This window comes from Podarcis erhardii, assembly GCF_964252035.2.
Source record: "Podarcis erhardii genome assembly, chromosome: 9".
Classification (NCBI taxonomy): domain Eukaryota; kingdom Metazoa; phylum Chordata; class Lepidosauria; order Squamata; family Lacertidae; genus Podarcis; species Podarcis erhardii.
This window is the reverse complement of record NC_138512.1, coordinates 76,074,731-76,099,504: the sequence shown is the minus strand read 5'-3', so window position 1 is coordinate 76,099,504 and position 24,774 is coordinate 76,074,731. Positions and strand designations below refer to the sequence as shown.

The following is a 24,774-nucleotide window of genomic DNA, read 5'->3' as shown; positions in this document are numbered from 1 at the left end:
ATCAAGTTGATTCCAAGGCAAAGGCCAGGTGGAACAACTCTGTCTTGCAGGCCCTGCGGAAAGAAATCAGATCCTGCAGGGCCCTGGTCTCATGAGACAAAGCGTTCCACCAAGTCGGGGCCAGTGTTGAAAAGGCCCAGCCTCTGGTTGAGGCTAATCTGACTTCCTTAGGGCCCAGGACCTCTGGGGTGTTGCTATTTATGGACCTTAAGGTCCTCCGTGGGGAATATCAGGAGAGGCAGACCTGTAGGGATGAGGGTCCCAGGCCGTGAAGGGCTTTAAAGGTCAAACTAGCACCTTAAATCTGACCCTGTACTCCACCGGGAGCCAGTGCAGAACATAAGGGCCTTGCTGGATCACACCAATGACCCATCTAGTCCAGCACCCTATTTTCAGACGTCTGTGGGGAAACCCACAAACAGGATTCGAGCACGAGACCTCTCTCCTGTGGTTTCCAGCAGCTGGTATTCAAAAGCATGATTGCCTCCAACTGTGGAGGCAGAGTAGACATCCTGGCTAGTAATCATCAATAGTCCTCTCCTCCTCAATGAATTTGTCTAATCCTCTTTTTAAGCCATCCAAGTTTGTGGCCATCACTGCCTCATGTGGCAGGGAGTTCCATAGTTCCCCAGCTCAGCAGCTTGTGATGCATGTTTAGGTCAGGCAGACCTGGATTCAAATGCCTGCTTCCATGAAACACGCCATGAGTGACACACACAGCCTAGACTACCCCGCAGGGCTGCTGCAACGATGAAATGGGGAGAAGACCCAGCAATTTCGCCCCACACTCCTGGGAGGGAAAGGTGGGGTGTGAATGTGAGAAATACACAGTAACCAAAAATGAGGCAGCCATTCTTAACCAGATCGTCTTCTTTTTATTCCAGAAGGGAAAAAAGTTTTTGTTCATTATTTACTTTTATTTACATACATATACTTCACATTGGTGTTTTAAAATGCACGTATTCACCACCTTGTTCCTGCTTTTAAATTAGCTGTTATTTTGTTTTTTGTTTTTACAATACAAAAAAATACCAAAAAACCAGCAGCCCTAAAATGCGTATTTTTATACCATCCCCACCCCAGCAATGAAATACTTTACAATACTTACTCGTTATTTACATATGAATGCAATAAAGGCTAAATTATACATATGAACAAAACTAAGCTCAGGTCCAAATACAGAAGAATAGTGTTTTTTCCCCCCACACCAGGAAAAGAAAGAACTGTAGGGGGAGGAGAAACAGAAAGAAATTCCTAAGAGAAAATTAGTTCAAGAACTCTACAGAAAAGACCTCTTTGTGCACAAATTTCAGAGTAATAGAAATGTAAGGGCTTTTTTCTTTTGCTGTGTCAAGGGCCGACATTATTTGACACACCATGACAAATTTCACTTAATTTCCCCCATCCCGGTTTAAGTGCTGGAGCAGATTCCTGATGCGAAGAGACCAGGCTCAAAAGTGTCAAAAGCATTCTGAATCTGGAAGACGCAAAAAAAGAGAGCAGCTTTTTTTCTGGGAAAACAAAGAAAGTTTGTTGGAAGAGTTTTGCAGAGAGGCGGGAGAGTCGAGAGGTTGGTTTTGGGTGGGGGGGGGGACGTGAAGCAGCACAGCTAACCACATCCTGAATTTTAAAATCTGAAGCTGCTAGGAAAAGGTAGAGAGACTGGTGCCGCGGTTTATGAAAGCGCCGTCGGCCTCTTGGCCGAAGACGCTACCTACAGAGCAGCTACACAAAGGAGGAACCAACCTGCATCTATAAGACACAACCCAGAAAAAGTTATTTCAAGTAGCAGCTGAAAGGGAAGAGGAAGCCGCCAAGACAACTGACCTGAATCCCCACTTCTTCAATAGGTGTTAGAAGCGGGGGGGGGGGGAGTGAAAGAGAAACTCGCAAGCGGTGGTTTTGGCAATTAAATAAACCATGTTGGTGGTGCCCATTGGGCTTAGATGGCTGTAGGTGGAACTGGTCTGTGGAAAGGCAATCTCTTTCTCTCTCTGGATATGTTGCTGTTGCCATCGTGCCCCACTTTTGCCAGCTTCCCAGATGCATTTGGTCGGCCCCCTTGGGGGGAAACCAGGCTCCTGGACTGGGTGGCTCCTCAAGTCCAATCTCAAAGGGCTCTGTTCACAAGCCCTTGCCTGGATGAGGCCTGGAGGGACTTGTCTTCTCAAGGAACAACAGGCAAGGCCAATGTGGTGCTCTCCAAAGGTTGCTGGGGGTACAACCCCCACAATTCCTGCCCATTGGCCATGCTAGCCTGAGATGATGGGAGTTGCAATCTCACCTCTGGGGAGCGCTACATTGGTGACTGCTGTCCCAAGGGATATTTCAATGCCCACAGCGTCTTTCAGGGCCTCATGCACAGTCAAATTTTTCACTCAACTGCTGCACCGCAACAAGTCGTTTCTGCTCCTGTTCCACGCTGGGGAAGCCTGCCTTGTGGGGCGGGCAGTTATTTCCCATGCAGCTACGCTGGACAGACTTGTTTGGGTCTCCATCGTTCCCAGCCCTGAACTACAAAAGCTCTTCCTCCCCAAATTTTGGGTTTCCCATTAGGAAAGCTGAGCTGGGTCACACACAGGCTTGAGTCCCCGGGCACTTGGGAGGGAGACAAGCGAGTCACTGGTTTGAAAAACCAGCACAACTGGGTACTTTTTACCAGGTCGCCTCAGAGCAGCTGTGAAACGATACCGGACAAGGTCCACGTGCTTCTAGCAAGACGTGGCGCTGCAACATGCTGGCTGTGGACCTGGGGCTCCAATCCTCACCCAGAGATCTGCGCATAATACAAGGGTTCCCCAATACCAGGGGCTTAGCCTGCAGGCTATTTTTGCTGTGCGCGTGAATATGATATCACCCTAAGAGTAACAAGGAGTCGCTGCTACTAGGATGGTTGGCTTTGGTTTACAGCTATTACGAGTGAGGAAATCAATTCTGTGCGGGGGCCTTCTTAATGTTTACCGAGGGCAGCCATCGCCATGCTGGGTCCTGCCAGATATTTTGTACTACATCTGGCTGGCAGCGGGCCAGGCAAGCCGGACCTATGACAATGGGAAAGAGTCCAGAAATTTGGGGAGGGGGTTTGAGATAGAGATTGGAGGTCAGCCAGTTAGGGTCTGAGCTGCTCCTCCTTTCTGAAACACATTCTCAACAACCCTGTAAGGTAGCACTGAAATGCAGGTTGGGGGGGTATATATATATGTCTAAGACCACTTATTGAGTTCCTGGAAAGGGTTGGATTCCTGGTTCACAGCTCAGCTTCTTTGCTCCAACGCTACACTCATAGCCAAGATCTAAGACATCATTTTATAGATATACAGATACTGTGTATATATAAAGCCCACTTCCGACAGTAATTCTAAAAGCGCACTGGAAACCAAGTGAATATATTCTCACACATCGGCGGTCTCCGTGGGGGAATTTCTTTCCTCCTTAATACAGTGTGCATGGTAACTAGAAGGCAGCAGATACCTGTCAAGGGGTGTTTTCACAGCCTGTCATTCTTCAAGCGTTTGCAATTCGCCACAGTTAGGTTACATTATTCATGGATAAGATCCAGGAGGGGAGGGAAGAGAATCTCAGGCACCAGGCAGTCAAGAGACAGCCGGGGCTTTGGCATCTGTGACACAGAACATTTGTGGCCTGACAGCTCCGAAGGACACGAAAGACGCATCGCCAGAGATACTCGTCTGCCTTTGTGTACAAATCACAGGTCCAAAAGGAACACCTTAGAAGTTTCTTGGATGGCAGCAGGCTCCCAGGTGCTCACCAGAGGGGATGAATGACCGAGGAACTGTTTGAGAACAGAAACAATTATATATATACCCCAGGTATTAAAGAGTGCCCCCCTACAGAGATCTCAATTCCAGCTGCCTCCAGAACTTCAAAAGCTGCAGAATTCAGATTCTGAAATAATGGCTTGAAAGGCGAATCTCTGTAAAGATCCCTAACTCCTCCGCTTCCCAGGGGAAACAACCCTCCATTGAAAAGCAGAATATAGCTGGCACAAAACACCAGAATCAGCTGGGGGAGCTGCACAAGGCCTGTTCATTTCAAGGTGCTCCCGCACAACTTCCATCGATTTCAGGTTGGTCTGTCGGTGCAGGTGGGTAGTCCATGGAAAATGGGGGTCGCGAAGGCCTTCTCTGACACAAGAGGTTATTCCTTAAATCAACTTGTATGCCGTTTATGGGCTCTGCAGAACTAAGACCCGAAGTTCTTCAAACAGATCTCCTCCCCGAAACATGCACACTTTTTTTTGGCAAATAATTTTACTTTCATATTTGGGGAGTATTGCAGTCCACAGTGGTTGAATTAACTCTGCAAGCTTTCCGTGATTTTCGGGGTGCAGTTCTTTTTGGAGATTGGGATTCCCAGTTCTGCTTGACTGATGGTGGTGGGAGAGAACTTTGTTAGCGCCACTCCCCTAACTCCTCAGTGTCTCAACGGAAGCGACACTGGTAGTATAATACTGGAGCAAACTGAATGGGAACAGCTCCTCCACTCCCAGAACTTCAGATCTGTGATCCTAACTGGAAGGTCCAGGAGACGGGTGCTTAGCAGGAAGTGGGCAAGGGATTTTGGTTCATCCCGGACTCTTGTCAACCCCTTTGCCATGGCAGATTCAGGCTCTTTTCTACTGCACACAAAACCCATACAGCCTCCCCCAAGCTGGCACGCTCCTTAACGCCGCAAAAATGGACTTCGAGAGGTAATTTGCTGCCTTCCACTTCTCCCTAAGGACAAGTCAATTCAAGAGCAGCTTCAACAAAGCAAATGGGGGAGGGGCGGGGAGAGAGATGCTATTTTAATTGTACGTTTGTTCCAGTTCTGTAGGGTTCAAGAAGTACAGGTTCATTAATATGCACAACGACAGGCAGTCCAGAACAAGAAAGCTTTGGTCGCTCACCGTTCATTCACTGCGAGATGCAAATGAGCGGCTAATTCCAGTCGCGCAATGCACATGCATGCACCTCCAAGGAGTCTAGATCGTTGCCTCTCTCATCTCCACTCCCTCCCCGTCCCCATGAGTCCACTCAAAATACAGCTGTAATACTGCATTCAAGAAAGGAAAAGGGGGAAGATTGGGGGAAGGGATGCAGTTACTCCAGGTGTAACTACAGGAGCTGCAACATGCGACACTGCTAAAAAAATATCTCATTTACCGGTATGTTTCAAGCTACTGTCCTCCACCTGGATGCTGGGAGCACAAGCCCCAGATCTGTGCAGGGAAAGAACTTGCCAGAAAAATGGTATTGGGGGCAGCAGCCGCACTTAAGGGCCAAACATAGCCGCCGCCTCCTCCTAGGCTACAGCAGCCTTGATCCAGCAGTGTGTTGTGCCCAGATGAGAGGGTGGCACAGGGGTTTCTCCAGTCAGTGTGGCATCAGGGGCAGCTCCCGGCTGCTGGAGTGGAAGCAATGCTACAGTGACGGGAGCCTTTGCTGCTGCTTTCTGCATGCATATAGACAACGGGAACGCTCTCCATCGGCGGCAAAAGTGCAATTGCATTGCGACTCTTGCTATGGCTAATGGACTGGCTCCCACGACCCCCCTGCGTGGGCTGGGATGGCATGCACCGCCAAGCAGCCGCCAGCGGTTCCATTGTAAGTGGGACATAGTTTGGGCAAAATGGGATGGTGCGCTGACTTTCCCCGCCCTGTTTCGGAAGCCTGGTTGCTCCCTTCTGAACACACATGCGAGTGATTTTCAGAGGGAACACAATAGGTGTTAAGAGCAAGTGAAAACCTGAGTTATAGCAACTTCAAACACATGCCGGCTCTGCAATGCCCGCTCAATTTGGAGAGAGTGCCAAAGCCAACACTTCTTGCTTCTCAAGGCTCCTGCTTCTCTGGCCAAGCTAATAAAACCCCAGGTTTCTGCTGGTTTCTGCCTGGAACGTACAACGGGCAACCCGGTTAACTGCCCAGGATTTATCAAGGCCAGAGCAATGTAAGTGGCTCTCAATCTGCAATGGCAGTCCAGCCCCTGGGCCAACCGAGAGGCAGTGGCCACCAAGAAGCTGCACCTCGACTTCTTGAGAAGGCACTCAAAGGGTGCCACCAAGTGCCACGCTCAGGTCTCCCAGCCTCTCCTTGGGGCACCTTACGTCAACCTGGCAGCCTCCAGATCAGTGGTTCTCACCCTTGGGTCCCCAGATGTTTTTGGCCTACAACTCCCATGATCCCTAGCTCACAGGACCAGTGGTCAGGGATGATGGGAGTTGCAGGCCAAAAGCATCTGTGAACCCAAGGTTGAGAAAGGCTGCTCCAGATGCTTATCACAACTCCCATCAGCCCCAGCCAGCACAGCGTGATGGGAGTTGTAGTCCCAAACATCTGGAGGTCACCAGGTTGGCTAAGGGATGCTTCAGAGTTAATTCAGACCCTACCCTTGCACCAAGCAGGAGTACACTTGCCCGGGGTGCAGGATTATTGATAGGTATTGGGGAGGAGTGAGCAATGCAAGCCGTTCAAACAGAAGGGACCACTCTTCAGAGCACATCCACTGTAATGCAGAAAGTGGTTTTCCCCACGTTCGTTCTCAAGTGAGGTAAAATTAAAAGGGGCGTGGGAAAGGGGTGGCCCCCAAAAGAGGGAACATCTGGAAGCAGGTGCACGATGCAAAATGACAATAAATAGGAAGCATTCCAGCCCCCCACCCCGGTCCCCTGACAACCACCACGGCTCCATCAGCCTGAAACAGGTTAGCATCCTTATGCTCTGCACCCATTAACTGGGCACAGTGTGGAAAAGGCCACGGATTGCCCAGGGTAACCGAGGAATGTAGCTACGCAACAGGCCAGCTATGCTAATTCCCCTTTGCTTCCTTGGTTCTATTTAAAACCTTCGGGAACACTTGCACACAGATCTGCCACATAGATCCATGTGAAAAACATTAATCTTCCCAGAAAAGGGAGGTGTGTTTTTTTCCTGGCAATGTGCTGCAGTGTGTAGCACCCAGCCATACTCAACAGCATCCCTCGATTTAATACAGTCACGTGGATGAAAATAAAGCGGCAAACATAACCCCAGCCCCAATGAAGGTATTGTATTTGGAACAGAGCTCTAAATAAGAGAGAAATAAATAGAATTTTTTACAACACTGGGTTCCTGGAGGAAATTGAGTTAGCTTCTCCTTAAATCCTGGGGGTTTAACTGCCGAGGGCAGAAAATTATCTGTAAGTGCTACAGCTTTTCTTGTACAACCAGGGAAGGGGTGTGGGGAAGAAAATCAAATACCACAAAGCGCTTTCCACATACAAAAAGCTGAGTGTTCTTTGTCTTCCCGTGGCTTTTCCCTACTGCCAACCTTCAGTGGTAGAGGCGGACGGATAATGGATTCGCAACCAACGGCCTTTAGCTGGATAGGGAAGGGAGATGCAAAAACGTGGGAGCCAGGTGGGCACGACGGGATTGGCAAATCTAAGACGGAGTGGATGTCAAAACAAGGCCAACTAAGACACTGCCAACAGGAAGGGCTGGATGCTCCCCAGAAACATTGCGCCAGGTGCTTCGAGGTGTCCTTTGCGACACAAACCTTGCAGGGAAAAAACCACCTCTGTCCTCCTCCTCCCAGGTAATCCCTTGTGTTTAAAACCCTAAAGAGGCAGTTCAGATGTCCATGCATCAAATACAGGTCCCGGGCTGGGCTGGAGGCTGCTGTTTGCGACTTCGTACCGCTCCCGACTTCTCTTTGTAGGCAATAGGCATTTGTTGTGAAATGTCCACCAACGCACTAGCTACTGCAAGACCTGGAAGGAGAAGAGGGAGAGCAGGGAGTTACAGGCAGAATGGAGAATAGGGGAGCCCAGCCAGCATCACCACACCCATCCAACTTAGACTGGCCAGAGACCCAGGGAGGTTTCTGCCTCTTGGTGCTCTGTGCACCCTGGCCAGATTCCTTGCACCCGCCTCTGACGCAACTGGTCTCCACACTCAGTGGAAGGTGGACCAACCCTTGCCCAGGATTCAGAAGATGGGGTAGAAGATGGCAACGCGAGCTTCCAGAGAGAACACAAAGCTTACAGACACCTCTTAAGGCAGGGTGACTCTGCCCTTGTGAAGTTAGTTAGTTAGTTAGTTAGTTAGTTAGTTAGTTAATTATCTATACCCTGCCCATCTGGCAGAGTTTCCCCAGCAACTCTGAGCAGCTCCCAATCGAGTGTTAAAAACAATACAGCATTAAATATTAAAAACTTCCCTAAACAGGGCTGCCTTCAAATGTCTTTTAAAAATAGGATAGCTGCTTATTTCCTTGACATCTGGTGGGAGGGCGTTCCACAGGGTGGGCGCCACTACCGAGAAGGCCCTCTTTCTGGTTTCCTGTAACCTCACTTTTCGCAATGAGGGAACCGCCAGAAGGCCCTCAGAGCTGGACCTCAGTGTCCAGGCAGAATGATGGAGGTGGAGACGCTCCTTCAGGTATACAGGACTGAGGCCGTTTAGGGCTTTAAAGGTCAGCACCAACACTTTGAATTGTGCTCAGAAACGTACTGGGAGCCAATGCAGATCTCTCAGGACTGGTGTTATATGGTCCTGGCAGCCGCTCCCAGTCACCAATCTAGCTGCCACATTTTGGATTAATTGCAGTTTCCGGGTCACCTTCAAAGGTAGCCCCACATATAGCACATTGCAGTAGTCCAAGCGGGAGATAACTAGAGCATGCACCACTCTGGCGAGGCAGTCCGCAGGCAGTTCAGACTTCCCTTGCATGCATAGACAGGCTTTGGTGAAGAGACCAGACTAATTGCATTTCCAACGGTTTCTGCGTATGCTGTTGAGGGAAGTGAGGGGCAGATGGGGCTCGTCAACCTGGGAAGAGAGCCCATCTAGGAGAAGGAAAACTCTTATCCTAAATCTCCCATTTCCTTGCAGGATACCTTTGGGAGAAGAAAAGGCTAACGGGTAAAGCCTACACAAATCCAGAGTGGATCCGCTAAGATGGTTCGATGGTGCCTTGTACGCCTCCTTTCCACAACTCCTGCAGCCAAGTTGGTGCAAAACACATTGCGCTGCTTTCCTTTGGACCAAGGTTGAGAGGAGAGTATTGTGGTCTGGGCAGCCCAAAACCTCCACAAACACTGCCCAGGCTTGCGCCCTAGGGAGGTATCTTTGGTTACTTCTAATGATGTGGTTTGACTTCTACGGAAGTGAACTCCATTGTCTTTCAAGACAGACGGGTGCCAACAACAAGCACTCTCAACAAGACAGGAAGCAGGAAATGAGTGCCTCTATACCGACAGCAGCACTTGCTTCCATGTGCCGGGGCGTACATGTCAATTATATGCCTTTAGCAGATGCAGTTATACCAGCCATACACGGGCATGCAAATCGGCACAAGCAGCCATCCATGTGGAGGTGCTCTGAAAGGAATGAGTTGCATTTAAAGTGGCCCCAAGGAAAGAAAAGCGAAAAAGGTCCGGGTGGTCTTAGACATTGACTGGCTGTAGGACGGGGTTACTGGACGACAGTGTTACTGGACAACAACTTCCAGCATACGGCAAAACAACAGAAGGGCACCATGCTGCGGAAGAATGGTGGTTGCTTACCTGATTGCCCTGGTGGGGGGATACCTCCCAGGCCTCGTGGCAACCTCACAAACACCGAAAGAACAGCAGCTTTGTTGCCAAAACAGGGCTCCAACGCTATGGGTTTGGGGACAGTCTGCGGGGGAGAAAAGAGAGCATAATTTACTTCGTGCCAGTTTCACCTGATTTTGCCAGTTTAGGAGCTGACCTCTAATCTTCAACCAAATCGCAATGCAATCTGCAGCCACAAACTCCATGATGTGCTATATCTGGACAGAACCAACGCAAGGGGCCATAAGAAGCGCTCACAGAATGGAACCGAGGCAGCATCCCCCTTTTTTTATTTTTAAAGTCAAGGGAAAGCAATCAGCAGCTGTGTTTTCTTGCATCTGATTTATTTATCTTTGCTCAGCTTTCTTTAAGCGATCTCTCCGTGGTTAAATACAGGTTTGTGTGCACACATTCCAAGAATCAATTCAGCCAATACTTTTTAGCAGGCACAGCAGAAGCCAAGGTTCATCCGTGCCTTTGCATAACCGGGGAGGAGGGCGACGGCAGGGTGCAGAAGGAAGAATAATACCGGAAAAGAGCATCGGAATTACAGGCTCTGGGAGTTGGAGCAGAACGAACGCTTGGAGGGTGGCAAGTTCCCCCTCCTCAGGTACAAGGCAGCTCCTGGGAGCACAGGAAGGTGCCTCATACAGGGTCAGGCCATTGGGTCTGCCTAGCTCAGTATTACCTACACTGGCTGGCAGCAGCTCCCCAGGGTTTCCCAAAAATCACAGACACAGGTGGCATTCCTGAGTACGAAATTCATTTTTCTCTCTCAAGCTCATGCCGCAAATCTCTAGCCCTCTGCAATGTCACGCTGGTTTCTTCTGTGCAGCTCCTGAAACATGTCTAACATGCACTTAGCAGGGCTCCAAGACCCTGTGGTCGAAAGGGTAAGAAAATAAACTGGAAAGTGTTTCCATCTATATTTCACTTTGATAGATCAGCAGCTCATTTTAATGGGGCATGTAATTAAATCGAAAAGGTACTAAGGAGCTGTATTTCAACATCTATTAAAAGTAGCAGAGTGTTCTCAATGGCAAAGTAGCTGGGAACAAGGCACAGAAACTTGGGTCTTTGTGCGAGCAAACTATCAGAGAAGCAATTACAAAAGGAAAGGAAAGGAAAACACTGTTCTGCTTAGCGGCTGGTACGTTTTGTTGCTTATAAAGTTTCAGCTTCAAGCAAATTCTTTTTATGACGTCCTAAACAGAGCAATTATTGCCTTTTTCGTTAGGTGAGGCATTATAATGCAGTACTTCTGAGCCAAACAGAAACTAAAGATGTTAAAAGAAAGGGAGAAGAACCAAAGTCACCATTAAGTTAACAAATGCCTAACAAGGCAGTGACAGAGAGAGAAACCAAAATGAGTGCCTTTACGCATCTCTAGTATTAAACGGATAACAAACACACTGATGGATTAGTCCCTGCAAAGCATTTCGCTGTCTACCACAGGGAGGCTGATATTTACAGCAGCCTGTGCCCTGGAATCTCCACTCCCTATAGAGTTGCTAAAGTTCAAAATAATTCTTTTCTTACAAAAGCAGTGGAGAACAAACTTGCACCATATATTCTGCCGGAACTCAATTACTAGAACTAATGGGCATGCAGTGCCAGGCAACTCCAAGTAATACATTGCCCATGGTGGCATCCAGCATGGAGAGAGAAATAGACAGAAAGAAGAGGAAAGAGAAAGAGGAGCCAAGTATATATAAATAGTGTAGAAGAGGAAGCATGGGGAATTGGAATCCGGCAAGCAGACTGGATCTTTGCCTCCTCTACGGGCCAACTTTAACAGGTGGGCAGGCCCCCTAGCTGCCAATCACCCAACCAAGTAGCCAGTTTTCCTTTGAAATCAAACCAAGCAGTCAAAGGCCCACCAGCTGATTGGCAGAGCCTGCTAACTCCACTTTCAGTAGAGCACCACATGTTCACCTGTCCTACCTGTAGGGCAGGTGGGCATGGCTTGGCTGAAAGGGTCTCACAGACCAAATGGGAGCAGAGCAGGCATTCCACACCACGGTTCAGATTAGTGCTCTTTCACCTTGGTTCTTCAGATGATGACGGACTACAACTCCCATCATCCCCAGCCAACTTAGCCAATGGTCATGGACGATGGAAGTTGTAGTCCAACAGCATCTGAGGAGCTAAGGCTGAAGGACACTGGTTTCAGGAAAAGGAGAGAAAGCCAATGGTCCAACTGTTCAAGCAAGCAACTTACATGATGTGCAGGTCCATGATCTTCATTAACATTTTAATTGATGTTAAGCCAGGACAGAGTTACGATAGCATGTTTATTTTTTAGGCTACTTTGGTTTAGGTGCATTCCTTGCAATAGAGAACGAAGACGAAAATACTTAAGGGCAAGCCTTCCCTACTAAAAGAACATGCAACCCCCACCATATCCCTAATCCCCAGGTAATGTATGAACCCCTGTTTCTGCAAAGGAAATGAGAAATGCACCACATTCACTCAGAGGGCTTGGGAGCTGTTTACGGGTTTCCCATAGGCATCTGGTTGGCCACTGTGGGAACAGGATGCTGGACTAGGTGGGCCGTTGGCCTGATCCACCAATCTCTCCTTAGGCTCTTGTTTTCTTAATGTGCATCTCATCAGGTGAGTCACAACTGAAGGGGAACTCCTTGGAGTCCATCTTCCCTTGCCCAACCAGCAGATGCCTACTCTAAGCTAAGCTAAGCTACTCTAAGCTAAGCTAAGCTAAGGGAGCTGGGCATGTTTAGCCTGGAGAAGAGGAGGTTAAGGGGTGATATGATAGCCATGTTCAAATATATAAAAGGATGTCACATAGAGGAGGGAGAAAGGTTGTTTTCTGCTGCTCCAGAGAAGCGGACACGGAGCAATGGTTCCAAACTACAAGAAAGAAGATTCCACCTAAACATTAGGAAGAACTTCCTGACAGTAAGAGCTGTTCGACAGTGGAATTTGCTGCCAAGGAGTGTGGTGGAGTCTCCTTCTTTGGAGGTCTTTAAGCAGAGGCTTGACGACCATATGTCAGGAGTACTCTGATGGTGTTTCCTGCTTGGCAGGGGGTTGGACTCGATGGCCCTTGTGGTCTCTTCCAACTCTATGATTCTATGATTCTCAATGGAATGGCTAACGCCGCAGAGCTGAAGAAGGCCTCCCGCTTCCGCACCCAAGAGGCTGTTAGTGTGGTCCAAGAGCCTTTGCTTTGACTCCCTCTCCCAGGAACAGGAAGCCTTGCTAGATAGCCCAGCTCCCACAGTGACAGAACAGGTTTCTTGGATCTCTGCCCAGACCAAGCTTCCTACTAAATATGGTGGCCTGTCTGACACTCTCCCGCCCCCTTCTTAGGGGTGTCATTTCGCAAGATGCCGTGGAAGTGTGCTGAGATACCTCGGGGGGAACTTTCCGTTCTGCCCCATTACTTTTCTTCACATAAATTCACCAAGTCGCAAGGTCTAGGGATTGATAAACACATTCTTTATAAAAATAGACACCAACAACAAAAAACAGATTCCCCATACTCGTTCTGAGAGCGATAATCAGTCCTAATTAAGTATTGCGAAACAGCAGATGAAGCAGTGAATTGGGTTAACATTTTTCAAATCCAATTAATGGTGATAGGCAGGGCCAAACACTTAAAAAAATAAAAATGCAGAATGGCCACTGAACATGAACCCAGGGGAAAAAACTCTCCACACACTTCTTCTCCAACCATGTCCATTAAATCCCCCCATGCAGTGGTAGTATGTATGTATGTATGTATGTATGTATGTATGTATGTATGTATTTATTAAATACCCGGCCCATCTGGCTGGGTTTCCCCAGCCACTCTGGGCGGTTTCCAACAAAATATTAAAATACAATAGTCCATCAAACATTAAAAGCTTCCCTAAACAGGGATGCCTTCAGATGTTTTCTAAAAGTCTGGTAGTTGTTTGTCTCTTTGACATCTACTGGGAGGGCGTTCCACAGGGTGGGTGCCACTACCGAGAAGGCCCTCTGCCTTGTTCCCTGTAACTTGGCTTCTTGCAGCGAGGGAACCGCCAGAAGGCCCTCGCCGCTGGACCTCAGTGTCCGGGCTGAACAATGGGGGTAGAGTCTCTCCTTCACAGCCCTGCCCCACTTGTGAGCGTAGAAAATGCATGAGCTGAAATCCCGGCCCCACCCTTTGAAACCCTACAAGCAGAATCATCCAGAGGTCATCACAGCCACCGCTCTGCTGCACCTACCAGGAAAAGTTGGTTCCAGGTTTGCAAAAACTGTCTAACTCCATGCCTTGCTAAGCTAGCTAGAAATAATTCATTAAACAACAAAGGTTTGTTTCCTCCTGCCGCTCCTGTATCTAAGGAGCCTTTTTAGAATAAAGTGAAATTTTAGCAGAGCTAATCCGTTTTGCACACCTCAGCTGCCCGCATAATCTCCAGCTCTTTTTGGTGGGCAACAGCGTCCCCCTGCCAGGTGTTCAAAGGGCAGCGTGTTCCTTTCCATGAATTAAAAAGCAAGGTGATGTCAGCAGAGGCACCAAGTGGAACACAGAAGCCAAGAACAGTTTGCCTCCTTTTGCTCTGATGTCCCTGCACATTAGAATCTGTTCAACACCTGCCCACCGACACGGCTTGCAGAGGAAGGAGTGCTTTTGTTTATTAAAGGGGAGGACTCGTAAGTTCAGAAGGCTACTCTCCCCCCAGTCTGAAGTGCTTCGTCAGAGGTGAGCCCCAGACACATCCAAATTTGAGCCTGGGCTCATACTGCCTTGAAGCAGGATCCGGTCACCGCCATCCCTTCTGTCTACCAGCTAGATCTCCCCCCCCCCTCGAAATTTGCAGCTAGCTGCAAGGTTTCCAGTCCCCTCTGTTTCCCCCTCCCTTCCTCAGGATGTAGGAACCCTGGAGAAGTAGATTTGCCAGAGATTCCATTACCAGGGATGTGACCATTGCAGCATGCTACGCACTGGAAAGATGGAGAGAAGGAGGGAGAGGAAGGGAAGAAGAGGAGAAACTGTAGAGAGACACCCTGCTGCCACAAGTTTGGGGAAGGCGACGGAGTCCAGGGGATCTCCAGAGATGGGGAGATTGCATCATCAACTCATCTTTTGAAAGCCCTTGCAAAATCCTCAAGACAGCACTCCCCTCCTCCCGAAGCATTCATAAAGGAAGATTACAAAAAGCAGAAATCAAGGCGAATCTAATTCACCCAATTCATAATGCTGCCCCAAACCAAACACTGAAAACTCGGAGGTGGTGTGATTTTGCGAACGACACATTGGACGCGATGCATGTGCAAAAAACACAGGAATCTGAATGTTAGCCGTTTGGGGGGGGGAAACCACAATCCCCAGATAGTACCTTTATTAAGGGTGACCTGACCAATGGATATTACACTCCCAGCCTCCCTCTTCAGGGGCAACAATACAAGCACTGCTGTATCTTCCTTTATGGGGTGGGGGGTTGAGAAGAACTGCTTGAGGGGAAGTAGAATTTTTAATAGAATGAAGACAAAAGGGGGAAAGGTTTAAAAAGCCAAAAACCATCCCTCTGGTATGGTATGTTCTCTTGTGTGTGTATGGGGTTTTTTAACAGTCACGTCTAGTTTTGGTCCATCAAGATCAACACAGGAGAAGGAGCAAAAGTGAGAGGATCATCTGCCGCTGAGGCTACTCCCAGCAAAATTAATGAGAAGAAGAGGAGAGCTGATGAAGACAGAGACCAGCTGAAAGAAAAGACCTGAACTGGCTGGTGGGCAGGGACAGAAAGCCAGTACAGGACAGAGAAGAGGTGGGATTTGGTGGGGTGGGGGGAGAGTTTGGCAGGGACCCACAACGGTGTGTTCATAGGGGGAAATCAAGCTCTTCTGACTCCGCTTGGATTACTTGGAGCGATCTGCTACCCACACGCCCTGAGGCCGTGGACCTCATTGGCTTTGCTAAAAGTGCATGGTGCTCAGATACAGACATTGGGAGGGTCTTGTTTTGCAGCAGTGGGTCATACTGCCAGGTGACCTCCTGGTTATACCCAGCTCCAAGATTACATGAGGACCTACACGCTACTAGATAGATTGCGCTGGAAATCTGGTTTTATTTCCTCAGTACAGAATGTTAAATTGCCAAGCAGCTTACAAGCTTTGCTAATCTTAGATCATTCACACCTGCCGATTATAAAAGCTACTTCAAAGCAATATTCTTCTCGGAATAAGTGGATGAAGAAAGCTCAGCTCTAAATCTGATTCGGAGCAACTCTGCCAAAAAGAGAGAGCTGTATTTCACAGGTATCTAATGACAAAACAAGCTGATAAGCCTTAGAGGGTCAACTTGCCACACTGGCCCTTGTGAAGCAAATGGCTACCAGAGGCAAAACCAAAATGGCTGCCCACCGGCTAGCTGGAATATAAAAGAGGGGGGTGGTTGGGAAGGGGGGGGGACCACTCCTTTAGGCTGCTAGTCACGCGTTGGCTTAGAAAGACGTCATTCCTACTGGGTAAATCGCTCTCTCTTTTCCTTCTTATGCACTGCAGGAAATATACTAATTGAGACTACTGTTCCAAAATGAGTCCAGCTGCAAGACGTTCGCCTAGGATGCAATTAGCTTAATCTGACCTGCCAGTTGGCCAGGCACAAAAGGAAAGTGAGAGACCCTTGCTGACTAAAATGACCCATTTCCTACCATTTGGCGGGCCGCTAGTGAGTTAAGCAGTCGAGGGCCAATTCGCACGTGGCGTTTGTCTGCACAGCCACCATCTCCATGCAGAAAAAGCTCTGGGGTGCTCCGAACTCCGGTTCCCCACAGGATCCAGCCCTGCCAGAACAACTGGGTGGCAAGGAAGCAAAAAAACAGTGTGGGGTGGGAAGCCTACTGAGAAGAACTGGCAACACTGGAGAGGAACCAAGCTCCTTTCCCCCCAATCTGTTACTCCAGAGGCAGGGGGGGATGCTGCCCCAAATATCTGAGGGCCACAATTCCCACCAGCTGCAGCAATAGGTCACAGAGCTGCTAAAGGAGCAGGTGGGGAGTGGATGGCTCCCTTGGCCACTTGTCCAGAAGGGATGCATCCCAGAGATTCTTCCCCTTGACTGCTGTTCTTGCAATGCAGCAAATAAGGCTCTGGTCTCCCCTGTGCCTCACAGTGCCCATTGGGGCACACCTTTGCACATTGGCATAAAAGGACCGTGTAAAAATTAGCCAGGAACCTGCTTGTGGAAGCTGTTCCTCTCCTTGCAATTCCCAAGAGCGTGAAATTGGGGTAGGATACAAATCTGCCTAATTTTCGAACAAAGCAGTGCCCTTGACCATTTGTACAATATTCACATACAGTGGTGCCCCGCAAGACAAATGCCTCGCAAGACGAGAAACCCGCTAGACAAAAGGGTTTTCCGTTTTTCGAGGCACTTCGCAAGACGAATTTCCTATGGGCTTGCTTCGCAAGACGAAAACGTCTTGCGAGTCTTGCGATTTTTTTCGCTCCCCCCCCCCTTTTTCTAAGCCGCTTTGCCGCTAATAGCGCTAATCCGCTAATAGGGTTGCTTCGCAAGATGAAAAAACTGCAAGACGAAGAGACTCGCGGAACGGATTCTTTTCGTCTTGCAAGGCACCACTGTAATGCAGCCCTACACACAGATAGCTGGGAATTTAAACCGTTGTGCGGGCACAGCCCAAGCGTTTCTGTCACCTGAGCCAGACAACCCAAATGGCCAGTCCTTCTCCCCACCTCCCTGAAATAGGATCAGGGTCCCGACCAAACCACATTGGCAATTTGCACCTGACCTACACCATCCAGGGATTATACTCAGAGGTGTTACATGAGCACTTCTACACCTGGGTGTCTTCTGCTTACAAAATAAGCAGAGCAAGGAAAAGGAAGCGGGAGGGGCAGCTTGCAGAGAGACAAATTAGGTCCTTTTTTGTTTCCTGTGCTGAGAAGCGACGGGCAAACCATCCCCGCGCCCCCTGAAGTCATGCCACTTCAGTTTAAGTCACAGATTCTACACTCTCACACATGCATACACAAAAGTTAAGAGGGTTTCAATAGCTTGTACATCCATGAACTCCCTAACCCTGCTCCGCATTCAGAACAAGGGCTGTCTGTTCCCATATTGATGGAGAACATATGCCAAGTTCTCACGGCTCCCCGGCTCGGGGAGAAAAGGGCGCAGACGAAAAAGTGGCAGCTTGTCAAATCGTCTCCCAGGAGGAGCTGGAGGCGCAAGGTGGCAGAAGCAGGAGGGGCGAGAGGAAGCAAAGAGGGAGGGTGGAGGACGGCTGCGGGAGCAGATCCCTGGCCCAACTAGCTGCAGGAGAACCTGGAGAGCCACTGCCAGAGAATATTCCCAGCCCTACCGGGAGCTGCCAGGAACTGAACCTGGCGTGCTTGCATCGATACGTGGTCCAGGCCTGGTTTGAGGGCCAGAGCACAATGGCGCCTTCGCCTGGCAGTACATTGGCAGTACATTGCGGGTGGGGCTTGCCTGACACCCAGTGTCTTCCCTTACCTTCTATGGGTGCTTCCTTCCTCCCTGTGCCAGGCACTGGCAGCAGTGGTTTGGCTTCACCACAGTGCCTTGCGGGGGACCACAGCTGATGCCCCTCCCTCTGTGCTGTGTGCTGGTTGTGGGCAGAGCTGACTGAGGCAATTTGGCTTCACGCCGGTGCCATGCGGGGCCAAATGATGCTCCTTCCCTTTCAACATGCATCAGGATGTTAAAAAGCTGGCATCGCCCAGCCCTAGAAGGCAGAGCATTTGCTCTACCAACTGAGTCAAAGCCCTTCCTTAACTGGCTGCACCTCAGAAAGCCCGCTCTCCTGCCCTCTGCTATGTTGCACCCCTACAAATCAGGCAGGAAGTCACTGGTTCACAACCCAAGGGGCAGTGGATACTATCCCACAGCAGAGACACTGGAACTGGGAACAAGACTATGTTAGAATTCCTGCTCCATGATTGCAGTCATGGGATAGTTGTCTTTCACACGACGGTATATGTTTTGACTCCACAGAGTGGGAAGTGACGGAGACAGGATGTTTGTGTTACTGTGTTCCGTGAAGTGGGACTATTGTCCTTTGTTTTGCTGAGGCCTGTCACATGCATGGTGCGCAAATTCTGCGGATCCCTAAGTGTGCCGGTGTCTGTTGGCATCGGTCGCTGTAATGTTCAGGCAGAAGAAAGCTTTTGAAGCTCCCGAACAAAAGACCAGGAGGGAGAGAACATGCCAGTTGGGCATGTGTCCCTGCCAGAGTCCTACTCGAGTGTAGGCTCCGACTGGTTGCAGCACTGTGAACCCATCCATGAAGAGTATGTGCATGAGCAGAATTATGTTCCAAATCGTAGAATTGTAGAGTCGGAAGGGACCACTCGGGTCATCTAGTCCAACCCTCTGCAATGCAGGAATCTTTTGCCCGACGTGGGACTCAAACCCATGACCCTGAGATTAAGAGTCTTATGCTCTACCAGGTGAGCTATACTAAGTGCATACAGGTGATCTCGGTGTCGGTCCCACTCACATTCATTTCATTTCACTCTTAATTATACCACCTTTTCTCACTCTATTATTTACCTTTACTTTGTATTCTTCCCGCATGGATCACGTTCACAACCCAAGTGTCCACTGTACACACATTTCCTCCTCCCCCTTGTTGCAGAGGCAGCAATGTTGTAACATGCAACAGATTCCTTGGTTTCTGGCCAGTTATCCAAGTTATTTCCCCAACTCTCAGCCACAGGGCAGCATGCTGGGGCTAGAAGCAGTTTGTCTGGCAGTGGCACTCCCTCTGCCCATTGCACCTGTTGCCAGGCCGGCTTTCCAGATCACCTGCTGCCGAGTGTAGACCCGCCCCGCCCCCCCCCGTTGCAACCAGTTGTACCCGAAAGACTTTCTTAATACTTAGCCAATTAGCCTCCCCCCATCCTTTGAAAGACCGTGCAAAGAAGGCTTTTTCAGCAGCACCTACAGCTATTTCCAACCAACTGTTCTGGCATATTAAACTGTATCCTTCTTGATTACAAGGCATAAAAAATCTTTTTAAAAAGAGCTGCAACTTTTATTTAAACCAACGTAACCTGAAAGATGCAAACGAGCAGCCTGGAGAAAGAAAATTAGATCAAAAACAAGGCCTGCTGGGTTTCGAATGTTTACGGCTTCTTTGTGGCTAGACTTCTAATATTGCCTTCCTCTCCTCTCCTCCGCCTCCCTCTCGCAAAAGCCGGTCAAGCAGCACAGCATCTGTGAATATTAACTACGGGAACAGTGCTCCTACAGGGTGGTCCCTCACCTTTACGCTGCCTCCAATGAGGTCGGGTGGCTCCTCGTCCGTTTCTAAGGCAACGTTGATGGACGCAAAAGGGCGACTGGCCATCTGCTGCATCTCTCGGAGCAGTTGCTGTTGAATAAATGGAGAGCTGTTAATACGGCAGCCCGACATATTCAAGGGTCACGGGCGTTCATGGGATTTTCACACAGTTGCAAGGAAACAAGAGTGGCGGCTGGCACTCTGTGCCCAGAAAGAGAATAATTCAAGACTAGCAGTTAAAGAAAGTTCAAGCAATACTGATATATATATATATTTAACAGGATGTGGCAAAACATGGGGTGCAGGATCAGACCTGCCGCCACCACGACTCTGGTCCTGAGTTAGGGCAGGTAGACTCATGGGAGTGGTAGTGAATTCAAAACAAGTTCACAGCACGGTCCATTTGTGTTATACATTTACAACCTGAGCTGGGCAGGCTGCTCAAGAGGCATCGCCTATTAGGACCAATGCACAAGGCACAGTGAGATAAGCATCCCTTTGTTGCCTTCATTCGGAGATTCGTCTGGACGCTAACAGCCACATACCTGGCAATGCCCAGAAATCCTAAGAAACCAAAGTATCAGTTCAGTTTTGAAACCAGGGGTTAGAATAAGGGAAGTTTTGGAAGGTCCGTTCTTCTGCCATCTTGATTCAAAATGGCATCTGATTACAGTGGTACCTCAGGTTAAGTACTTAATTCATTCCGGAGATCCATTCTTAACCTGAAGCTGTTCTTAACCTGAAGCACCACTTTAGCTAATGGGGCCTCCTGCTGCCCTGTGCCGCCGAAGCACGATTTCTGTTCTCATCCTGAAGCAAAGTTCCTAACCCGAGGTACTATTTCTGGGTTAGCAGAGTCTGTAACCTGAAGCGTATGTAACCTGAAGCTTATGTAACCCGAGGTACCACTGTACATCCAAGCAGATGAAAACCTGTTCCTTTCCAAAATATATACTAGATGCGAGGGCTGAGTTGGAGGTGATGAATAGTTCAGCAAGGGTTGCAAACCTCTGCTGGGACCAGGGCTCTCACCACACACCTTCCTGCCATATTGAGGCTCACAATCGTGTGAACAGGAAACAAAGTGGTCCTTTCACAAAGAAAAAACTCAATGGTTCATTGAGAGAAAACAGGCTTGGTTAAGTGACTTACAACTCAGAAAGGAGACGAGGGCTGAGTCAACCTTGAATCCCTTGTTTGTATAGAAAGAAGTTCTCTCTAGGCAACTCACAAGTAACAATACACCCAGAAGAACTAAATGAGCAAATATATGTACTAAAGCATCACAAATTTGTCCAATGTAAGGTAGGTCTCATAACTCTTCTGCTTTGGGATGACGGTGGAGAAGGTGTTCATGGCATGCTTGTTTCCACAGCAACTTCACTGATCCATCACACACACTCTCCAAAAACCCCCTATTATGAGCGTGTAAGAAACTAGCTGGCGTAAGGAAATCTGCAGAGCCAGATAGCCAAGCACCTTCCCCCATCACATGGCTGGTTCCTGCTTTGTTTTTGTTCAGTTCAGCATTTTCAAATTGTTTTCCAACCTGTTCCCTACTTCTCTGGCCTGCTTCCACCTATATTCTCCACCCGGCTCCATGAGTTTTGTGGTTTTAATTTTAATTGCACGGTTTTATAATTAAACAGTTGCATTTTGTGAATTTGGGGGATGCTTTAGAAATAATTTAAAAAGCAGGCCACAAAATTTAAATGTTAAGTTGCACGAATGTTTTACCCTGTGATTGAGTGGGAGGTTAACGTATCTCCACTTCCCCCGCCAGCTGCAGGGCTGATACTGCACACCGACAAATTATAATGAAACAACAGCAGAACAGAGCGAAACCCACAGCATCAGCCATGTAAGGTCAGCAGGTCTCCCAAATCCATCAGATTCATGTACGCCACAGTACGGAGGACTATATGTCTGCTTGAGATTAACAGCAGCTGTAAATAACTCAAGGGCCTCCCAACTCCTCCAAGGTCCAGAAAAAGAATTGAACCAAAAAAGCAAAGGATATAGAAATTATGCTGAGTGGACTGATCTGCAGTCTGTATTGCTTAGGGGCATCTATTTTCCCAACTTCCCACCAGTTGCTGGGGTATTTGAGGGTTTTGTCTGGGGGGTAGGGGTTGCCGTTATTGTTGTTTTTGTGTCTTTACTGTGAGTTGTGTGGAAATTGTTCGGTTTGGTTGTTTTTGATTTTTTTTTACTGTTTAGGACTACTTTTGTAGTGGGGGGGTTGTAATGGTTATAAGGGGTTGCTCGTGTGTAAGTTACCGCCACTCCTGGCTAGATTGCCTGGTTAACCTTGCCTTGGCTGACAGCCCTTCACTCTGTGGCTGCTCAGTTGCTCGCAGAATCCGTCAGTGGGCGTTTTTTTAACCTCTTCCAGCAAAGAAGTTGTTTGACGCCAAGTCTCCTCCTACTCTCCCTGCGCGGAAATCTTCTGCGCAGGGTAGGAGTGGGCAGAGGTGTGCCCGTGCTCTCCCCACTAGTTTTGGGCAAAGAGTCTTGGAGACCCCTCTCCGAATCCCCCATCTGCCCCCCTTCTCTACTGGTGTTGCACTGATTTCCTTCCCCAGCCGATGTGCTTCCTCTCTCCCTGCTGGGCCCCTCTCCTGCATCACTCGAGAGCCTTGCCTCCACCTCTGACTCGGATGTCAGTTCCCTGACAGGAGTGTTAGGGGACAGTAGTTCCTCTGGTGGGGGATATGTCATCCTCCTTCTGGGGTAGTTTGTCCACCCTGAATGTCACCCTGTGACAGCAGCCACACCCTGGGAATGGGTCCAATGGTCAAGAAAGTGGTTTCTGCACAACACGCTGCAGAGGGAGGTGTAGAGCAGATGGGTCTTCTCAACCCATCTAGGAGAAAGGAAAACTCTAATCCTCAACTTCCACTGCCTTGAAGGTTATCTTTGGGAGAAGAGAAGGCTAAGGAGTAGACCCTACACAAATCTGGAGTCCCTAAGGCAGTTGTACGCAACTCCTGCAGCCAAGCTGGTGCCAAGCGTATTGCTCTGTTTTTTTTTTTTCAAACCACATCAGTGAGGCCAGAGTGGGGTCTTGCCATCTGGGCAGCTCAGGACCTCCATCCACACTGCCCAGGCCTGTGTCCCATGGAGGACACTTCAGTGCTGCTAATGCAGTGGTTTGACTTCACCTCCGGTGGAGCACTCCATTGTCTCTTGAGACAGACAGATGCCAACAATGTAGTTTTTTCATGCAGAATTGCGAGAGCCTGCCATCAAGTGCAATTGCCCTGGGTGAAACAAGACTGGTAGGGGTGGTTCAGTACTTCCCCTACTGCTAGTTCAGTGAGATCAGACTCAAGAGTTACTAGCGAAGTCTGGCCAGGGCTTGTGCTGTTGGGTAACCAACAGCTAGCTGTATTGAAAAGAGGTCAGGCTCTCAGCTGGAAACACCGAGCTGCAAAAGGCCACAGAGCTCTTCCCACTATTTTAAGCATCGTTTTGAAATCTCCCTTTATTACTTGGGCCCATGGTGCGGATGAACTATGTAAAATTACTGAAATGAAAAGTATCCTAAAAATACACTGAAAGGCAGCCATTATATATACAGTGGAACCTCAGTTTTCAAATGTAATCCGTTCCGGAAGACCGTTCGACTTCAGAAATGTTCAAAACCCGAGAATCAAAGGACAGTTGGCAAAATCCATTGAAAACATGGAGAAACGCGCCTCGGAAAGCCGTTCAAGATCCTAGGTGCGTTCGAAAATGGAAGCAAATACTTCTGGGTTTTCGGCGTTCGGATTCCAAATTGTTCGTCAACAGAGATGTTCGAGAACCGAGGTTCCACTGTACTTTGCTTCCAGAAAAGGCTTGGAGGATGAAGGGAGTTTTGGAGGTGGAGAACAGTCTCTGAGAACACCTCTCTTTAAGCCCCTTGCTACACTTAGCATTTTATAAGAACAGGGGGATCTTATCAAAGTCAAGCTTACAGGACTAGGAACTAGCCCAGAACAGCAACTGGAAAGCTCCAAGCCTTCAGGCAGAGGTCTTTCCTAGCCTGAAATCCTTCCCAGAAGCAGAATTCAGAGTGTACCAGTGGTTCCCCAATTTTTTCCCCATGGACCACTTGGAAATTGCTGAGGGTCTTGGTGGACCACTTAATATTCCCTGCCACCGCCTGTTTGTAGCAATTGTGAATCCTGGATGCTGAATTATTTTGACAGTACAGTCATACCTTGGTTCTCTCTCTTTTTTTTTAAAGAATATTTATTAAGATTTTACAAAGTCATAAGTACAAAAATACATAGTAAAACAAAAAAAGGAAAAAACTCTCAAACAAAAATACAAGGTATAAAAAACAAGAAAAATAGAAAAATAGAAAAATAGAAAAAAGAAAGTTAAAAACAAATGCATTTTTTATAACTTTAAACTCATTAGCTTATTTCTTTGACTTCCTCACACCTCCCCTTTTTGTATTCCCATTAATATATTCAAATCAGCAAATCCTTACCCTTTTTCATTTATCTTAACTCTATATCTTAACATATTATAACTCTATATTTTCACCCATTATCAATTCATTTTTGCATACTGTTTTTAACTTTGTTGCTAATGCCACTTATTTTCAATCCAACATCATTTTAACATTCATTAATTTTACAGTGTTTCTGCAGGTAATCTTTAAATTTCTTCCAATCTTCTTCCACCAACTCTTCTCCCAGGTCTCGGATTCTGCCAGTCATTTCCGCTAATTCCATATAGTCACCTTCATCTGCCACTCTTCCAGGGTGGGTAGATCTTGTGTCTTCCAATACTTTGCAATAAGTATTCTTGCTGCCGTTGTTGCATACATAAAGAAGGTTCTATCTTTTTTTGGCACCAATTGGCCGACCATGCCCAAGAGAAAGGCCTCTGGTTTCTTCAAGAAGGTATACTTAAATACCTTTTTCATTTCATTATAAA

At 48.2% G+C, this 24,774-nt stretch overlaps 1 protein-coding gene across 1 annotated transcript in view; it reads right to left on the bottom strand.

The window, feature by feature from the left end:
• Positions 1–852: 852 nt before the first annotated feature.
• Positions 853–24,774, bottom strand: part of ATRN (attractin) — a 168,404-nt gene continuing 144,482 nt past the window's right edge. Inside the window, exons 27-29 of the mRNA XM_081876619.1 lie at positions 19,822–19,929; positions 9,551–9,665; positions 853–7,753 (exon numbers count right to left, since the gene is read on the bottom strand). Coding sequence (XP_081732745.1) covers positions 7,629–7,753; positions 9,551–9,665; positions 19,822–19,929 — 348 coding nt within the window. The 3' untranslated portion in view covers positions 853–7,628. The remainder of the gene's footprint in view (positions 7,754–9,550; positions 9,666–19,821; positions 19,930–24,774) is intronic.